This window comes from Oncorhynchus tshawytscha, linkage group LG13, assembly GCF_018296145.1.
Source record: "Oncorhynchus tshawytscha isolate Ot180627B linkage group LG13, Otsh_v2.0, whole genome shotgun sequence".
Classification (NCBI taxonomy): domain Eukaryota; kingdom Metazoa; phylum Chordata; class Actinopteri; order Salmoniformes; family Salmonidae; genus Oncorhynchus; species Oncorhynchus tshawytscha.
Genome location: NC_056441.1, coordinates 47621302 through 47640805, shown reverse-complemented (window position 1 = coordinate 47640805; position 19504 = coordinate 47621302). Strand labels below are relative to the sequence as shown.

Here is a 19504-nt window from a genome sequence, read left to right as displayed (position 1 = left end):
GCATGTGTGTGTGGAGAACCTATAACCTCTTTGCTTGTGAATCTTCTGGCCACTTCTGTCCATCGATTGGCTGGACAGCATGTGTGACATCATCATTCAGCGCTTTGTACATATGGCTACTGTAGCCTCTCTGTGCAAACATTTGTTTCTAACTAGTTCTTCTGCTTGTGTAGGGGTGGAAATGGTATGAGTGGGTTGATGTGTGTGCGTGTATGCTTGTGTCTGTGCGTGTGTTTGTGTATACATGTGCTTGTGGGTTTGTTATACACTGTGTATGTGTGCATGCTTTTGTGTGTTGGCATATTACTTAGTGTGTGAGAGAAGAGAGGTTAGTCAGAGCTGAGCTGTGTGTGCTCTCTCACAACTCGAGTGTCTGGAAACAATGACATCATCCAATCAGTACACAGAGGCCTCTATGTGCTACAGTACTGGCCATCCACTCTTTACTCTCTCATACACAAACATAGGATGCATCCCAAATAGCACCATATTCCCTGGACAAAAGTAGTGCACTTACATAGGAAATAGGGTGCCATTTGGGACTTAGCCAGTGTCTGCTGCTGTGAGTGCGACTTCACATCCTCTCATGTATGTGATGTGCTACTATGACACGGGAACTCTGTCTCCATCTGCGCGGGTATGTGCTTGCTAGCCTATGCATGCTTCACCGTTGAGCGCACGAGCCGTCATCGCTCTCTCTCTTTCTGCCGCCACTCGCCGGGTGTGGAAAGCATGCCCTGTAAAGCACTGGCTTGTCGTGAAGTGAAAAAAGGCAAAACAGCAAGTGGAAAGTTACATTGTGTACCTTAAACTCCTATACTCCTCCTTATAACGCAGGCTACTGGAAACTTGACAAGGCCAGGATGTCAAGTGTGGTTCCTGAGGAGCCCAATGTCATTAACTGTAGCCCCTTACTAACCCCCCGAGATGGAGAAAGTGAGTGTGCCGCCACGGAACAGGGATGTGTAAAGGGTGGGGGCGATTCAAGCTATGCTTACTTCAGAATCAGAACTTTATTCGTACATTTACAGTTGAAGTCGGAAGTTTACGAACACCTTAGCCAAATACATTTAAACATTTTCACAATTCCTGACATTTAATCCTAGTAAAAATGCCCTGTCTTAGGTCAGTTAGGATCACCACTTTATTTTAAGAATGTGAAATGTCAGAATAATAGTAGGGAGAATTATTTATTTCATATTTAATTTATTTCATCACATTCCCAGTGGGTCAGAAGTTTACATACACTCAATTAGTATTTGGTAGCATTGCATTTAAATTGGGCCAAATGTTTTGGGTAGCCTTCCAGAAGCTTCCCACAATAAGTTGGGTGAATTTTGGCCCATTCCTCCTGACAGAGCTGGTGTAACGGAGTCAGGTTTGTAGGCCTCCTTGCACGCACAAACTTTTTCAGTTCTGCCCACAAATGTTCAATAGGATTGAGGTCAGGGCTTTGTGTTGGCCACTCCAATACCTTGACTTTGTTGTCCTTAAGCCATTTTGCCACAACTTTGGAAGTATGCTTGGGGTCATTGTCCATTTGGAAGGCCCATTTGTGAACCAAGCTTCAACTTCCTGACTGATGTCTTGACATGTTGCTTTAATATATCCACATAATTGTCCTGCCTCATGATGCAATCTATTTTGTGAAGTGCACCAGGCCTTCCTGCAGCAAAGCACCCCAACAACATGATGCTGCCACCCCCGTTCTTCACGGTTGGGATGGTGTTCTTCGGCTTGCAGGCCTCCCCCTTTTTCCTCCAAACATAACGATGGTCATTATGGCCAAACAGTTCTATTTTTGTTTCGTCAGACCAGAAGACATTTCTCCAAAAAATACGATCTTAGTCCCCATGTGTAGTTGCAAACCGTAGTTTGGCTTTTTGATACCGGTTTTGGAGCAGTGACTTCTTCCTTGCTGAGCGGCCATTCAGGTTATGTTGATATAGGACTCGTTTTACTGTATAAATATATATACTTTTGTACCTGTTGATATAATTTCATTATTAATTCACTTAGTCTATTTTATGAGAATTTGTAAGATTCTTATTTGCATAAAATAGACGGAGACCAGTCTTATCAAATATAGATAATAGTATTTATTCTCGGGGCGCGATGCCATGTAACCACGAACAACAGTTTATATACAAAATATGACGTCACAGGTTCTAGAATGAATCTCCTCCTCCCGACCAAAGACAGAGCAAGTTTAAAAGTTCATTCCGACCCACTAGCGCACACACAGGACACACAATAAAACTGAATTAACTCTTGACCCCCTCACCATTATCGATCACCACTTAGCTGACAGTTCTAGTTAACAGAAAACCTGGGAATGCACTCACTGCCTTATCTAAAACACCCCAGAGCTAAGTTTCGTCGGTTCAACCATAGGTTAAAGACCTTTTCTGTTTAATTAAAAAACCCACTTCCAATATTCTCCAACCTGGCTGGAATGGTATTTATTTTATTTAATTACCCCCTGTTTCAGGCTCCACAATCCCTCACTTATGAATTCATATTGTTAATCAGATATAATAAAACAGAGTATAAGTTTACTTAGTTACAGTTCTATTTAAAATGGGGATATTGTTTAGTCATTTATTCATAACATTCCTAACAGCATCTTCATAAGGTCCTTTGCTGTTGTTCTGGGATTGATTTGCACTTTTCGCACCAAAGTACGTTCATCTCTAGGAGACAGCGCGTCTCCTTCCTGAGTGGTATGACGGCTGCGTGGTCCCATGGTGTTTATACTTGCATACTATTGTTTGTACAGATGAGCATGGTACCTAAAGGCGTTTGGAAATTTCCAGACTTGTGGATGTCTACGATTTTTTTTCTGAGGTCTTGGCTGATTTCTTTTGATTTTCCCATGATGTCAAGCAAAGAGGCACTGAGTTTGAATGTAGGCCTTGAAATACATCCACAGGTATGCCTCCAATTGACTCAAATGATGTCAATTAGCCTATCAGAAGCTTCTAAAGCCATGACATAATTTTCTGGACTTTTCCAAGCTGTTTAAAGGCACAGTCAACTTAGTGTATGTAAACTTATGACCCACTGGAATTGTGATACAGTGAATTATAAGTGAAATAATCTGTATGTAAATTATTGTTGTGAAAATTACTTGTCATGCACAACGTAGATGTCCTAACCGACTTGCCAAAACTATAGTTTGTTAACAAGAAATTTGTGGAGTGGTTGACAAACAAGTTTCAATGACTCCAACCTAAGTGTATGTAAAGTGTACATCTACCAGGAATTTAACCTTGTGAAATGGTGCTGACAGCAATAAACAGAGTATATAGAACGTACACATAATCTATATACAGTATACAATATAGACAGTGAAAACTGTTTACAGTGAAAATACTAGGGCCAAACTTTGACTGCAACTAGCAAAATGGAGTCTGAATTATTACAGATGCACAGTGTTTTGAAGTCCACTGCAATGGCTTAGCCGTACCACTTAGAACAAAGCAATGTATTGGACATGCATTCTAAGTGGTATGCTGAACATACCTCATGACTCAAAAGACCTGCAGAATGTCCAGACAGGTATAATGTCCACTGATTTGCCTTTGCTATTGAAAGATGTCTTGATGTCTGTGGTCTACCTTGCCCTTTTGAGATGCCTTTATTGATGTCCACCAACGTTTCACTTGATATGTGTAAAGAAAGCACGTTCACAATGAATGGAGTTCCTGTTCTTTGTTTGGGTTTGTTGATATGGAACACAAGGAAAGTTAAGTACCACTGTGTGTGTGTGTGTGTGTGTGCGAGAGTTAGCGGTGTATGGGTTCATACCATTGGATGATAAAATGCACAGAAGCATAAAGAATGGAGTGACAACATGTTGTTCCTATGAGCTCTCTGCTCCTATGTCCCTCCTTCTCTGATGTCATATCCTGTTTGAAACCTCAGCGTCCTTCTCCATGGGCTGGGCGGCCTTCCTGTGCATCTCACCGAACGTGAAGGAAGAGGGGGCCATGAAAGAGGACACAGGGACTCAGGATACCCCCTACACTGAGGTACCCTCACCACCACTGGCTGCAGTACAAACAATTGTATAGATTTGGAAGATCATTCAATGACAATGCAGTGCAGAGCCTGGGCCCGTATTCATAAAGTGTCTCAGAGTAGGAGTGTCGATCTAGGATCAGGTCGCCCCTCTTATTCATTTAGACTTCAAATGCTACACAGATCCTAACCTTCCTGTGTATGTAGGACACTCTAGTGGAGCAACTGGAGCTGTGTGTGGACTACCTGTGGAAGTCTGAGAGGCACGAGCTCATCGCCGATATCAACAAACCCGTCATTGCCGTCTTTGAGAAGAGGCGAGATTTCAAGGTGACCGGGGGGATAGGACAAGGTTGTTTCTTGACCAGGCCAGAAACACTCTGACAGGAAGGAGATCAGAAGTAATATCAGATGTGATTGACATTGTGTGTGTGTGATCCACAGAGGCTATCGGAGCTGTACTACGACATTCACCGCTCCTACCTGAAGGTGACAGAGGTCGTGAACTCTGAGAAGCGTCTGTTTGGCCGATACTACCGCGTGGCGTTCTACGGACTGGTAAGTGCCATCAGAGCCACTGAAGACACTGAAAATGACAAACACACCTTATCGATAGGTGTACTGTGTACCTAGCCTGAGTGACAGTCTGTTTGTGCTATCATGCTAACTCCTTGTTACTCATTGTCATGTTTGGCATCGATCTGGATCGCACACACAGACTGGCACTCAGGCTAGCGTGTACCATACCTGCTCTGGGATTCAGTCTTTCAGGTCTCAGGGGAGGAGGAATGATGTCACAGCGCGATGCTAAACTAGCTTCAACTAGCTTCTACTAGCTTCTACTAGCTTTGACTAGCTTGATATCTAGTCAGTACATGCTATAGCTATAGCCCTCTGGTACGAACCCAGTCTCACAGAGTATTTTGTCCCGTAAAGGACGTCAAACTCCTACATTCACTAAGCTGGTTGGGCACATCTTAGAAGAGCCTGAATCCTTTAGACATTTAACCTTTGGTGAATGGAGAGAGGGGTGGATCCGTCTCTTTAATAGTCAGTCTCTTTAATTCTAGTCAGTCTCTTTAATTCTAGTCAGTCTCTTTAATTCTAGTCAGTCTCTTTAATTCTAGTCAGTCTCTTTAATTCCTCCATCTGCTCTTTTTCTTTTCTTCCTTTTGGTTTTTCTGTATCAAGATTGCGGTAAGTTTTTGTCTCTTTTATGTTTCCGATCTTTTTTGTTCCGCTTACCTTCTCTCTTCTCCCTACATCGGTAGTAGCTTCTCTAACCTTTCTTCTAAGATACATGCTGTATACATATTGTTACATGATATGTATACCTACCGGGGTTTGGGGTCGATTATATATCAATTCAGGAATAAAGCAGAATTTACATTTCCCTCATTGAAAAGAAATTAGGAAATTGGAATTTCGGTTTACTTCCTGAGTTGAAGGAATTTAAATAGAATTGACCCCGAAACCTACATCCTATAATCTCCAGTAATCTTTTTCCCCTCAACAATCCCAATCTCTAATCTCTAGCTCCTTTGAACAGATCTTAGAACAGTTGGTGTCAAGATGACATAGCAGTATACATGCAGGCAGGCCAGACCAGGGCCTGTATTCACAAAACATCTCAGAGTGGGACTGCTGATTTTAGGATCTGTTTAGCATTTTATGTCATAATGAATAAGAGGGGCGACCTGATCCTAGATCAGCACTCCTACTCTGAGGTACTTTATGAATGCGGGCCCTGGTCATGAATGTTGGAATGTAGGGCTCTTTCTCAACTCATCACTCCTCGATTCCTCTCATCCCCTCTTAGCCGCTTTGATCGAGAATTCAAGCCTATTGAGCCATACATTAAAGACATTTTATGAGCCCAAGCCCAAAAAAGCCTAAATGATTGTGCCATTATCCAATACATATATGATACTCTAGGCTACTGCACATTACGCACAACAGAAAAAACATAACAAGCTATTCTAGTCTAGCTTTTCCTGCATGGGACTCCAAGAGCTAAGGAGAGAGGCCAGAGGAGCCCAGGTGCGTGCATATTGCGCAGGAGACAGAGGCTAGTTAGAAGCTTATTATGCATAATCCATCATTCATTACCTGAAAGAGGTAGGCTAGGACATACGTAGCCATTCAAAAGTTTGGGGTCACTTAGAAATGTCCTTGTTTTTTAAAGAAAATCACTTTTTTTGTCCACTGAAGATCCTGTACATCGCTGTGTACTACTCCCTTCACAGAACAGCACAAACTGGCTCCAATGCTGTAAATTACTATTGTAGCTGGAAACGGATGATTTTTTAATGGAATATCTACATAGGCATAAAAGGCCCATTATCAGCAACCATCACTCCTGTGTTCCAATGGCATGTTGTGTTAGCTAACCCAAGTTTATCATTTTAAAAGGCTAATTGATCATTAGAAAACCCTTTTGCAATTATGTTAGCACAGCTGAAAACTGTTGTCCTGATTTAAAGAAGCAATAGGACTGGCCTTCTTTAGACTAGTTGAGTATCTGTTGCATCAGCATTTGTGGGTTTGATTACACTCTCAAAATGGCCAGAAACAAAGTACTTTCTTCTGAAACCTGTCAGTCTATTCTTGTTCTGAAAAATGAAGGCTACATGCGAGAAATTGCCAAGAAACTGAAGATCTTGTACAACGCTGTGTACTACTCCCTTCACAGAACAGGGCAAACTGGCTCTAACCACAATAGAAAGAGGAGGACAAGTACATTAGAGTGTCTAGTTTGAGAAACAGACAGCTCACAAGTCCTCAACTGGCAGTATCATGAAATATAGTACCTGCAAAACACCAGTCTCAACGTCCACAGTGAAGAGGCGACTCCGGAATGCTGACCTTCTAGGCAGAGTTCCTCTGTCCAGTGTCTGTGTTCTTTTGCCCATCTTAATCTTTTATTTTTATTAGCCAGTCTGTCATATGGCTTTTTCTTTGCAACTCTGCAAAGGTGAAGCTGGTTGAGAGAATGCCAAGAGTGTGCACAGCTGTCATCAAGGCAATGGGTGGCAACATGGAAGAATCTCAAATATAAAATATATTTGTATTTGTTTAACAATTATTTGGTTACTACATGATTCCATATGTTATTTCATAGTTTTGATGTCTTCACTATTATTCTACAATATAGAAAATAGTACAAATAAAGAAAAACCCTGGAATGAGTAGGTGTGTCCAAACTTTTGACTGGTACTGTCTAAATCAATCTTGAACAGACTGCTCGCACATGATCTGATTTAAAGCAATACATTATTATTCGAATGATAGGCTGTTTCAAAATTCTGCAGCTGCAATTTAAAAAAATGAAATCTTTACAATAAAAAAATGAAGGCCTAAGCCAAATAGAGATGTGTAAATGAGAAGCACATTTGGTTCTTATATTACTGTAGCTTAGGCTATCCCGCAGAAAATGCAGGCCTACCTGTTACAAGAAAAAAAATGTACCATGATGAGATGATCGGTCTACATGCATTATACAGTTATTTATCCTAGGAAAAGGTAGTGGTTTTGGGCAGTAAACCTCAGTAACCGAGTTCCCACCATTCAACCCTACCTTGGACCTTTTCCTCCAATACGGTTAAGAAAGAGATGATGGCCCCCCGAGTGGCACAGCGGTCTAAGGCACTGTATCTCAGTGCTTGAGGCGTCACTACAGACTCGGGTTCAATGCCAGGCTGTGTTACAGCCGACCGTGACCGGGTGACCCATGAGGCGGTGTACAATTCCAGCGTCGTCTAAGTAAGGGGAAGGTTTGTCCCATTTCCTTGTCCATTTCTTTCCATCACACTCTAGCGACTCCATGTGGGGGGCCAGGCAACTGCAAGCTGACCCCGGTCGCCATCTGGATGGTGTTTTCCTCTGACACATTGGTGCTTCTGGGTTAAGTGATCTGTGTTTCAAGAAGCAATGCGGCTTGGCAGGGTCGTGTTTCGGGGGATGCATGGCTCTTGACCTTCGCCTCTCCCAAGTCCGTAGGGGAGTTGCAGCGATCTAACTACCACATGGATATCACGAAATTGGGGAGAAAAATGGGTTAAAGTACAAAAAATAAATTAAAAGGAGGGATGGACAATATAGGATGCCAGGAATTGAAGAAAGACTCATTGAGACAGAGCCTAGGAGGTTTTCCATAGGAAAGAACAAACTGTCTGAAAATAACCCTCATTGCCCTTTGACCCCACGGTGCTTTGAGAATGACCTCTACATGTTTTATCCAGAACATAACATTGCAATTTTGTCAGTAACTTTTGTGATTACAATTGTGTTCTAACAAGCTGACCTAACACTAAGAAACACATGACCTGACTGATAGGGAAGCGCAGTAAACCACTAAGGGGTGATGTGAGCCTAGAAATTCCAACTAAGGGTTATTAATATTCAGCTAAGGGATGAAGAAAGAAAACAAAGGGACACCGTTTCTAAACAATACACGCACATATACATACTCTTCAAAGTATTGACGCAGGCATTGCATTCAGACAAACAGACACTCACACACACACATTTACATTAGATTTTACAACAAAAGCTCTTATTCAGAGTGACTTACAGTCAGAAGCACAGACAAGCATACACACACACACACAGGTGGTTGGGTAAAATGGTGTTTCTGTAACAGGGGTTCTTTGAGGAAGAGGAGAGTAAAGAGTTCATCTATAAGGAGCCTAAGCTGACAGGACTGTCCGAGATCTCCCAGAGGCTCCTCAAACTCTACTCGGACAAGTTTGGGGCCGACAACGTCAAGATGATCCAGGACTCCAACAAGGTCAGTCTACTACCTCCCCCCAGCGTTCAAACACTGTCACATGTTTCATATACAGTATTATTCAAAGTGTTTCGGTGTCTTTAGTACATGTCTCTGATTCTTTCATAGAAAAATTGTTGTCAAAATGTTTTAAATTAATTCATGTACTGCTACATTTTGACAGCAATCTTTCTCCATAGAAAAGCAGCCAGTGAAGTAGTGATTCATTTAGACCATGGGCTCCAACAGGTCGATTGTGAAACTACCAGTAGCTCGCAGCCCACCTACTGTATGAGTAGCTCACCAAGCAATTCTGAAAGTATATGCAAGTTTCACGTGTTCCATCGCAAACTGTCATAAACAAATCTCACAAGTATCAGACACCGCCAGCTCCCAACTACTAGGTAATCAACACAACATGACACCCCCGGTTAGCCGCTATTGGCTTAAAAAGTCAAACCTAACACAATATCTGCCAATTCATTTCTAGCAATATTGCCCCTGTCTGTCTGTGTGGTGCGCACGTTTGTCTTTCCCTCCTGGTGTAGCCAGTTGATGTGATAACCGTCTCAATTAAACGTTAACTGCAAAGTAGGTTTGCCTGGCAGAAGTATATCATGAGTAATTGTATCATTTGTATCGAACTTTGCTATGAAATGAGCAGCATCGCTTGACCGGCACATTATACTGCACGTTCCTCACTCGCTAGATGCGCAATTTAAAGGGTCAGAATCGCAATTAATGGGGTGTTACACTCAAAAATCTAAATGTGTTAGTTTTCTTCCAGACCTATAGGTCAGCAACCACAGCTAGTAAAGTTACTGCAACCCTAAACAAAGAGTTGCAGTCAGTTTTTGAAACGGAGGCCAGTTATAAACTGGTCCTGAACATCTCTAAAAACTAATAGCAGTGTATTTGGTACTAAGTTCTAGACATCGGCTGAACCTGGTAATGAATGGTATGGATGTTGAGCAAGTTGAGGAGACTAAATTACTTGGTGTTACCTTAGATTGTTAACTGTCATGGCCAAAACAATGGTTGTAAAGATGGGGAGAGATCTTTGCTTTTTTTGACACCACACAAAGCAAGTCCTGCAGGCTGTAGTTTTCTCTCATCTTGATTATTGTCCAGTCATATGATTCAGAGATTTCGGATTGTTTAAAGGTCACATGTACAGGGGTTGCAGGTGTGATTGCAGAGTACAGTGAAAATCTTAGGCTCCGAGCTCCAACAAGAAGGAGTAAGTGAAATAAAATAATGAAAATTGTCATTTAAAAAATTATTGAAATTACACTACATATATCAGAACTGTAGCAGTGATGAATAAATAAATGTCCATTGGGTTGGAGGAAGAGTAAAGACTGTTTAGGGAGTGTGGGGGAATGACCATAGGGAGAGCAGCATGACCATTGACCAGGGGGTGTGGGGGGCCAAGTGAAAAAGAAAAGTGCTGCAAAGAAGGTCCTAGTTAAGCTGCAGCTGGCCCAGAACAGAGCGTCACTTTTTGCTCTTCGTTGTAATCAGAGGGCTAATATCAATACTATGCATGCCAGTTTCTCTTGGCTAAGAGTTGAGGAGAGACTGACTGCATGTGTTGGACATTCCAAATGGTTTGCATAGTAAACTTACACACAGCACTGTCACACACTTACCCACCAGACATGCCAACAGCAGTCTTTTCACAGTCTCCAGGTCCAGAACAAATTCAAGGAAACGAACAATATTATACAGAGCCATGATTGCATGGAACTCATATAGCGCAAGTGAACAGCAAACTTGTTTTCAAAAAACGAATAAAGCAACACCTCACGGCACAACGCCTCTCCCTCGTGTGACCTACTTTTTGTGTGTACAGATGTAGGATCTTAATATGAGCCAGTTTGCTACAGCAGGAAAATAATTCTACAGCAACAGGAAATGTAAATGATTGTGTGTTATAATTCATGAACAAAAATGTGTAGGGGTTGATAAAAGTTTCATTACGGCATGTCAAGTCTGACATTTTAAAGTGGGAATTACAAACTTTAGAAGCCTTTTAAACCTCAAATACACTACAAGTTTGCATTTCCAGCTGTACAGGAAAATTTCTGTAACAACAGGATGATCAAATTAAGATACGACATCTGTATGTAAGCAATAGATTCATACATGTTCATGTTTTATATGCATGTCAATTCTAAAGTATTTAGTCTGTAAAGTATTTTTTGTTGTGTGTCGAACCCCTGTAAGACTAGCTGTCTCCATTGGTGTCGGCTAATGGGGATCCTAATAAAATCTAAAAAATACACTCAATCGTTCACCATAAGTAACTCTCGTTTTTGTTTGCAGATGTTTTGCCACGGTTTTCTACGTAGCGACCTAATGAATACGACCCAGACAGTGAACTGATTGTTCTGTTTGATATAACCCATCAGGTAAATCCTAAAGACCTGGACCCCAAGTACGCCTACATCCAGGTGACCTACGTAGTGCCCTACTTCGACGACAAGGAGCAGCAGGAGAAGAAGACGGACTTTGAGCGACACCACAACATCAATCGCTTCGTGTTCGAGACGCCTTTCACTCTGTCGGGGAAGAAACATGGCGACGTGGAGGAGCAGTGCAAGAGACGCACCATACTAACAAGTGAGTTATTTAAAAGGTCATTTTTGCTAATATTTTCATCCGAAAGAGCTGTCGACATTGACTCTCACATATATTCAGTATGTGGAATGTGCAGGATTCGAACCTACAACCCAGGTGACGCTCTAGCCCACTGAGCCATTGGCTTGTATGGTAGTACACTATACTAACAGGAAGTGTCTGAGTAACCAGTAAATACTGAGCTGTAACTGTCTGAATCACTAGTATACTGACCAGTGCTGTAATCAGCGATAATATTCTGACCAGTAAAGTTATGTTGTAGGTTCAAAATAAAATTTATTCCTAAACAAACCCAATAAAATATATCCCATCTTGCAGACACTTTTCTCCAAAGCATACATTTTTTCATATGGGTAGCCCCAGTGGGCATCAAACCCACGGTCCTGACTCTATGCTCTAACAATGCTCCTCATGCTCTAACAACTGAGCCACCCAGGACCACAAGGTTTAACCAATTGGTTCCTCATACCCTGTGTCTACTCCCCCTTCCTTTCTCTCTCCCTACCCAGCGAACTCCACCTTCCCCTACCTGAAAAAGCGTATCCAGGTGGTGGAGCAGCAGAGCACGGAGATGAACCCCATCGAGGTGGCCATCGACGAGATGTCCTGCAAGGTGTCCGAGCTCAACCAGCTGTGTGCCATGGCAGAGGTTGACATGATCCGGCTGCAGCTCAAACTGCAGGGTAGCGTCAGCGTCAAGGTAAGGGGTAGGGGTGGAGGAGGAGAAAGATGGAGAGAGACACACAGAAGGGAGTTGTTGAGAGGTCATGGCAGAGCTGACATACACGTACTGTATACACACACACACACACACACACACACACACACACACACACACACACACACACACACACACTACCACTCAAGTGAGTTGAGCTGACAGACACAACTGACAGACTGACACGCTCACACACAACAACACACATACACACATTAGTGAGTTCAGAAATAGCTGAGCTGATACACACGTACAGTACTCCCCATGTAGCTATGAAACGGCACATTTTTCTCTCAGCCTCATGGGAAAATGTGTAGAATAGCATGAGATCAGCTATACAACTGCACATTTTTCTTTCTGCCCCATGGCAAAATGTGTGGAAGTGTGGGAAGTTAGCCATTTTCCTAAATAAATAAAAATGTTTGCTCGGGGCCTCGCGAGAACAGTGCTTGATTTGTAAATCGGGAGGTACCAAACAAAAAGCGAGCATGAGAGGGGCGGGGGCTCTGAGGTACCGGAACGCATGGGGGAAAAAAACACCTTTATAATTAATATATTTTTATGAAATGTTTTGCATTTCAAGATCAGTGATTACAGCACTGGTCAGTATACTAGTGATTCAGACATTTCATAAAAATCTATTAATTATATACAAATATTTACAAAATGTACAGGAGCTCTCTGCCTAAGTGACCTCATGGGGCTATGGCAACCACAGAATTCGCATTAGCCTCTAGCATCACTATTAGCATTAGTGTCTTGCATCAGTAGCATTTGCCTCTTGCATCACTAGCATTAGCCTGTTGCATAATTTGCATTACCCTCAGTTCCCTTCTTCTTACTGCAGTGTCTGTTGAAAATGGTGCAGGTGAATAACCATGAACTTACCTTACAGGTCAATGCAGGGCCCATGGCCTATGCCCGAGCCTTCCTGGAAGAGAAAAATGCCAAGAGGTACCCCGACAACCAAGTCAAACTGCTCAAGGAGATTTTCAGGTATTCATCACAACACTTCGCCTGATTTATGCACCACTTAGCATATGCTTTTATCCAAAAGGTAAATGTTTAGTATAGTTATGTTTAGGGCTGTTGCGGTGACTGTATTACCGCCACACTAGTGGTCACGAGTCATGAAGGCAGTCAAATTCCATGTGACCTTTTTAGCCACAGTAATTAGGCTTCTCCAAGCTCTGATGCTGCTGATGGTCGCTAGTCCCAAACTTGCTAACTGTCTGGTACTCCGCACTCTATTGTCCCCCTAATCACTTTGACATCAATGCAAATGTAATGGAGAATCTAATCAAACTCTTCATGAGAGCCCATGAGCTCATGTTGCGCAACATTTCTATAGGCTATGCAACTGCGGAGAAAACAGAGTGATGGCTATTAAAAGGATCCCATCAGCTTTCTATAGGCTGGGCCTACTATATTTATTTTTCAACTTTCCTCATATTAAGCACATTGCTTATCTTTAATAGAGGAGTAATAGCCTACCTGGCTGGCAGGAAAATTAATGACAGGAAAACTGTCCTCCATTCACTATTTACATTTTTTTTAATGATTGCTTAGGCACTATCTTTGAAACTGTAGGCTATTTTTGCAAAACTCTACACACTAACCACAAAACCTTAAATCTAACCAGCAAACAATTCTTGCAAAACTCTTCAAACAAAGTGTCAATACAGTACGCACAAACCATAACTTGAATAAGCACACGAAGCACCAACTGCGCACTGATCGTATAAATGAACACTTGTGTGGCTTTTTCTTTTGCAGGGCACAGCAGTGTGCAATAAAGTTTTGTCATACGTGTAGTAAACACACATACACACATATCCAAATGTGTAAAGTAAGGATGTGTATTCTGCTACATAACACACTATCAATACAAATAAGAGGAAAAAGTTTCATTTTTTTTTTCTCAGAATGTTCTAAAACTCCTCAAACAACAAAAGCGCAGTCAGAGAAAACAAAAACATTTGTACTCGGGGGAAAAAAAAAAAAGAACAGAAAAAAATGAGGCTACATCTCGCCGCCTTTGTGGGTCTGGCCATAAGACTGTGTTCACATCACATGCGATGTTGTCTTGAGCTAGGCAGCGTGGAAAGTATGGCCTGGAGTGCCGTATCCAGGCCTGGTATGAACCCTGATCCATGTCTCCACAAGCCTCCTCCATTGCCTGTAGAAGGGGTATGCATTGGTGGGGCTGGCGATCATAAACCTACCAAAGCCATGCAGAAAAATAATTCTTCCATAGGATTCAAGAACGGAGAATATGGGGGAGATTGAGTGCGATGAAAAGTGGGTGACCTGTGAACCAATTGCGGACCACAGCAGCCCGGTGGAAACTAACATTGTCCCAGATGATAACGTACCTGGGCTGCTCTGGCCCCTGGTCATTAGGGATTAGTCTGTTGTGGAGGGGGTACAGAAATGTGATAATGTGTGCAGTGTTGTATGGACCTAGGATTGCATGATGGTGAAGGACACCGTTTTGACTAATAGCCACACACATTGTTATGTTGCCACCACATTGTCCCAAGACGTTGATGATGACACGGCATCCGAGGATATTTCTGCCATGGCCTGTGTTTTTGCATGGTTGAAACCTGCCTCGTCCACATATATTAGCTCATGATGTACTGCAGCTTTGCCAGCAGCATACCACCCTGCATACCACTGCTGTCTTGCTTCGGAAGCTAAGCAGGGTTGGTTTTGGTCAGTCCCTGGATGGGAGACCAGATGCTGCTTGAAGTGGTGTTGGAGGGCCAGTAGGAGGCACTCTTTCCTCTGGTCTAAAAAAATATCTCAATGCCTTACTGCCTCAAACCAACAGGCCCACAAGCCCTCAATCCAGCCTCTCTCAGTCTGCGGGACAGTGTGAGCACTGATGGAGGGATTGTGCGTTCCTGGTGTAACTCGGGCAGTTGTTGTTGCCATCCTATACCTGTCCCGCAGGTGTGATATTCGCATGTACCGATCCTGTGCAGGTGTTGTAACAAGTGGTCTGCCACTGCGAGGATGATCAGCTGTCCTCCTGTCTCCCTGTAGCGCTGTCTTAGGCGTCTCACAGTATGGACATTGCAATTTATGTCCCTGGTCACATCTGCAGTCCTCATGCCTCCTTGCAGCATGCCTAAGGCACGTTCACGCAGATGAGCAGGGACCCTGGGCATCTTTCTTTCAGTGTTTTTCAGAGTCAGTAGAAAGGGCACTTTAAGTGACCTTAATTGCCTACTGTCTGTAAGCTGTTAGTGTCTTCACGACCGTTCCACGGGTGCATGTTCATTAATTGTTTATGGTTCATTGAACAAGCATGAAGATCTGTGAAGTCATTTGGATTTTTACAAATTATCTTTGAAAAACAGGGTCCTGAAAAAGGGACATTTCTTTTTTTGCTGAGTTTAGTACCTATTTCTTTGTTAACCGCTCAGTACAGAATAGCTGCATGTGCGCTATCCCTGAAATCTTTTGGAGAAAATATCCTTTCTATTTTATTCAGCTTTGTTCAATTGTATTCTTCATACTATAAAATAATATAAAATGATGCCACGGAATTCTAAGGAAATCTTGACAGCTAATGTAGCCAACAGCCATTTGGCATAGCCAGATCAGGACCCAACATAAGGACAACTCAGAGTATGCTGTTCTGTTCTTCTGAAATAGACTACATTTTCTTCATATCATGTTTCTTTAGACATGTCTAAAATAAATCATGGGTTTATTATGAAGGTGTAGGCTATATTACATGGATTTATTTGACTTTTAAAGATGTAGATGTTCCAAAGGTCTGCATCAGTGGCTTGTAGGAAGCCAGGAGATGCTGAATGTTTTTATATTAACGGTCAATTACCGTGAGACCAACAGTTATTTGCCTGACAATCACCAGCTGGCGAAATGTCGTGACCACCACAGCCCTAGTTATGTGACCCCTGTGGGAATTGGATCCACGAGCTTGGCGTTGCTAGAGCCACGCTTTTACCAACTGCGCCACACATAGATCAATGATAGATTTGTCTTCAGCAAAAGGGTTGGGGTCAATTCAGGTCAAGGTCAACTAGAACCCAGAGTTTTTCCAGATCAAGTCACATGGTCAGGAAAACTCTTGGCCCTCATAGTGCCCTAACATACTCTGTTTGGCCCTGAAGGCAGTTTGCAGAGGCGTGCGGCCAGGCGCTGGATGTCAACGAGCGGCTGATCAAGGAGGACCAGCTGGAGTACCAGGAGGAGATGAGAGCCCACTACAGGGACATGCTCACAGAGCTCTCCACCGTCATGAATGAGCAGGTCTGTGGAACCGCCCCGAAACATTGAAACTGTTGTTTCTTTAGACAACCGAGGCTGTATGCATCAAATGTCTCAGAATAGGAGTACTGATCTAGGATCAGCTTCCCACCCCCATCCATGTTATCTTATTCATTGTGATGTTTAAGGAAAACAAACCCTAAGTCAGCACTCCTATTGTGAGAAGCTTGATACATGCGGCCAATGGGCTGTTCAGTCATTAGCCTAGCTACTTACAGTACTAACCTTCACGCTCTTCATGTCAATGTGTTCGTTTACTTTCGTGTGGTACAGTTTTGTTCTCACGTCATCACTCTTTTTAATCCGTCATTACTTTCTCTGATATCATTTTTACACATGAGCTTTTGCTGGATTAGCTAGAGTTTTGTCTCTTGGTCTCATCTCTTTGTGTTGTTCTCTTTGTTAATTTGTTCTCTTTCATTGGATCTCAGCTGCATAGACAACTCCTCTCATTCAGTTTCTGCTCCTCCTTCTAATATCTCCCTCACTGGGTGCGTGCTTGGTCGCATCATACATTCATCAGATGTCTGTTTGTGTGATTTGAAACATGAATTGACTATCTATGTCTCTCCTCCATGCCAAGATCCCTCACACAAGACCACCAGGAACAGAACGACACAGCGCCTTCTGAGCAGCCAATAGGCATGCTGGAATCTGACAGTGCCCAGGAGGACATGTTTACCCAAAATGGCTCCTGGTGACAGATGTCGTTCTTCCTCCTGCCAGGAATTATACAGAAAGGAGCAGGGGACTGGAACTGTGACTTTATGGGAACTGGGGGAAAAAAGGGAAGTGGATGGGGAAGTCCAGAAGTCTGTAGACTTTGGTCGTGGTAGTCTGGAGTTGTGGTAGTCTGGCGTCCCGGTCTGCAGTCCTGGTGATGATGATGATGTTCAGTAGAACAGGCTGCTGTACTCTTACTTTGTTTTGTTTTTAAGGCTCAATCCATGTTTGCACTCCCCTGCCGACCACCTCGTCTCCTTACTCTGTACACACACACCCAGACAACACATGCCTTCTCTCCCCAGCCCCATCCCTTTAGAAAATTGTGACCTTAATGAGCTTGAGGTGCGTTCAACAGAGCAAAAGTTTGCTTGTAATTCTGGTCACAACAATTTGTCCATATTCTGTTGGTTATATTTATGCTGCAAATGCTTGCCACCTGGGGTAAGCAATTCCAAAAGGTATTGTCAAATGACAGTTCAAGGAATTCTATAAAGGAAATTAAGGGTCACGTTCAGTAGCCAAACATTGTTGAATGATGCAGATAGAAATACTATGGATTCAGCCAACATGAATCCTTCTATAAGGCAGAGAGACATGTTTTATTCCACATCATTTATTTCTATCGGAATATTCCACAACGTTGTGTCCTGTTGAACAAATTGACATGTAGCCTACTTCTTGTTTGATTGAACACACCTCGAGTTCCTGTTTGAATGTAGAACAACTCCGCATAGCTACTTTGTATCCTAACATTCTGGAATTCCCAGCTCACAAATTTTCGAATTGAAAGTTTGTTTTATAACATTTTTATGATTGATAATGTTGTTATTATTATTTACTGTACTGTTTTAAATTGTAAATAAGAATTATTAATATTTAAAAAAATATATGATTTTTTGTTTGGCTAAATAAAAACAAGAATGAACAAACTAATGTTTTATGTATAACATTGAAATAAAATTTGTTAATGTCCATAAACCACAGGGTAAGTGAAAATTAATCTCTAGTAGTATGTTTCTTTACATACATACATACATACATACATACATACGTACGTACATACATACATACATACATACATACATACATACATACATACATACATACATACATACATACATACATACATACATACATACATACATACATACATACATACATACATACATACATACATACATACATACATACATACATACATACATACATACATACATACATACATACATACATACATACATACATACATACATACAGTTGAAGTCAGAAGTTTACATACACTTAGGTTGGAGTCATTAAAACTTGTTTTTCAACCACTCCACAAATTTCTTGTTAACAAACTATAGTTTTGGCAAGTCAGTTAGGACATCTACTTTGTGCATGACACAATTTTTCCAACAATTGTTTGCTGACAGATTTTTTCACTTACACTGCTCAAAAAAAATAAAGGGAACACTAAAATAACACATCCTAGATCTGAATGAATGAAATATTCTTATTAAATAGTTTTTTATTTACATAGTTGAATGTGCTGACAACATAATGACACAAAAATTATCAATGGAAATCAAATTTATCCACCCATAGAGGTCTGGATTTGGAGTCGCACTCAAAATTAAAGAGGAAACCACACTACAGGCTGATCCAACTTTGATGTAATGTCCTTAAAACAAGTCAAAATTAGGCTCAGTAGTGTGTGTGGCCTCCACGTGCCTGTATGACCTCCCTACAAGAAGCCACTGCTTCAAAACCACCGTAAAAAAGCCAGACTACGGTTTGCAACTGCACATGGGGACTAAGATCATACTTTTTGGAGAAATGTCCTCTGGTCTGATGAAACAAAAATAGAACTGTTTGACCATAATGACCATCGCTATGTTTGGAGGAAAAATGGGGAGGCTTGCAAGTCGAAGAACACCATCCCAACCGTGAAGCACGGGGGTGGCAGCATCATGTTGTGGGGGTGCTTTGCTTCAGGAGGGACTGGTGCACCTCACATAATAGATGGCATCATGAGGCAGGAACATTATGTGGATATATTGAAGCAATATATCTCCATACATCAGTCAGGAAGTATAAGCTTGGTCGCAAATTGGTCTTCCAAATGGACAATGACACCAAGCATACTTCCAAAGTTGTGGCAAAACTGTCTTAAAGTCAAGGTATTGGAGTGGCCATCACAAAGCCCTGACCTCAATCCTATAGAACATTTGTGGGCAGAACAGAAAAAGTCTGTGAGAGCAAGGAGGCCTACAAACCTGACTCAGTTACACCAGCTGTCAGGAGAAATGGGCCAAAATTCACCCCACTTATTGTGGGAC

General features: G+C 42.1%; 1 protein-coding gene across 10 annotated transcripts in view; it reads left to right on the top strand.

Moving 5' to 3' along the window:
- Nucleotides 1-18179, top strand: part of LOC112266050 (dedicator of cytokinesis protein 10-like) — a 155312-nt gene extending 137133 nt beyond the window's left edge. For 7 of the 10 annotated variants that reach the window (XM_042295808.1, XM_042295807.1, XM_042295805.1 and 4 more), the window contains 11 exons: nucleotides 838-936; nucleotides 3928-4034; nucleotides 4231-4353; nucleotides 4468-4581; nucleotides 5215-5220; nucleotides 8666-8812; nucleotides 11206-11416; nucleotides 11944-12134; nucleotides 13048-13148; nucleotides 16301-16439; nucleotides 17041-18179. In XM_042295808.1, coding sequence (XP_042151742.1) covers nucleotides 838-936; nucleotides 3928-4034; nucleotides 4231-4353; nucleotides 4468-4581; nucleotides 5215-5220; nucleotides 8666-8812; nucleotides 11206-11416; nucleotides 11944-12134; nucleotides 13048-13148; nucleotides 16301-16439; nucleotides 17041-17088 — 1286 coding nt within the window. In that variant the 3' untranslated portion in view covers nucleotides 17089-18179. The remainder of the gene's footprint in view (nucleotides 1-837; nucleotides 937-3927; nucleotides 4035-4230; nucleotides 4354-4467; nucleotides 4582-5214; nucleotides 5221-8665; nucleotides 8813-11205; nucleotides 11417-11943; nucleotides 12135-13047; nucleotides 13149-16300; nucleotides 16440-17040) is intronic. The other 3 variants (XM_042295811.1, XM_042295806.1, XM_042295812.1) reach the window with 3 other exon arrangements.
- Nucleotides 18180-19504: the final 1325 nt, after the last annotated feature.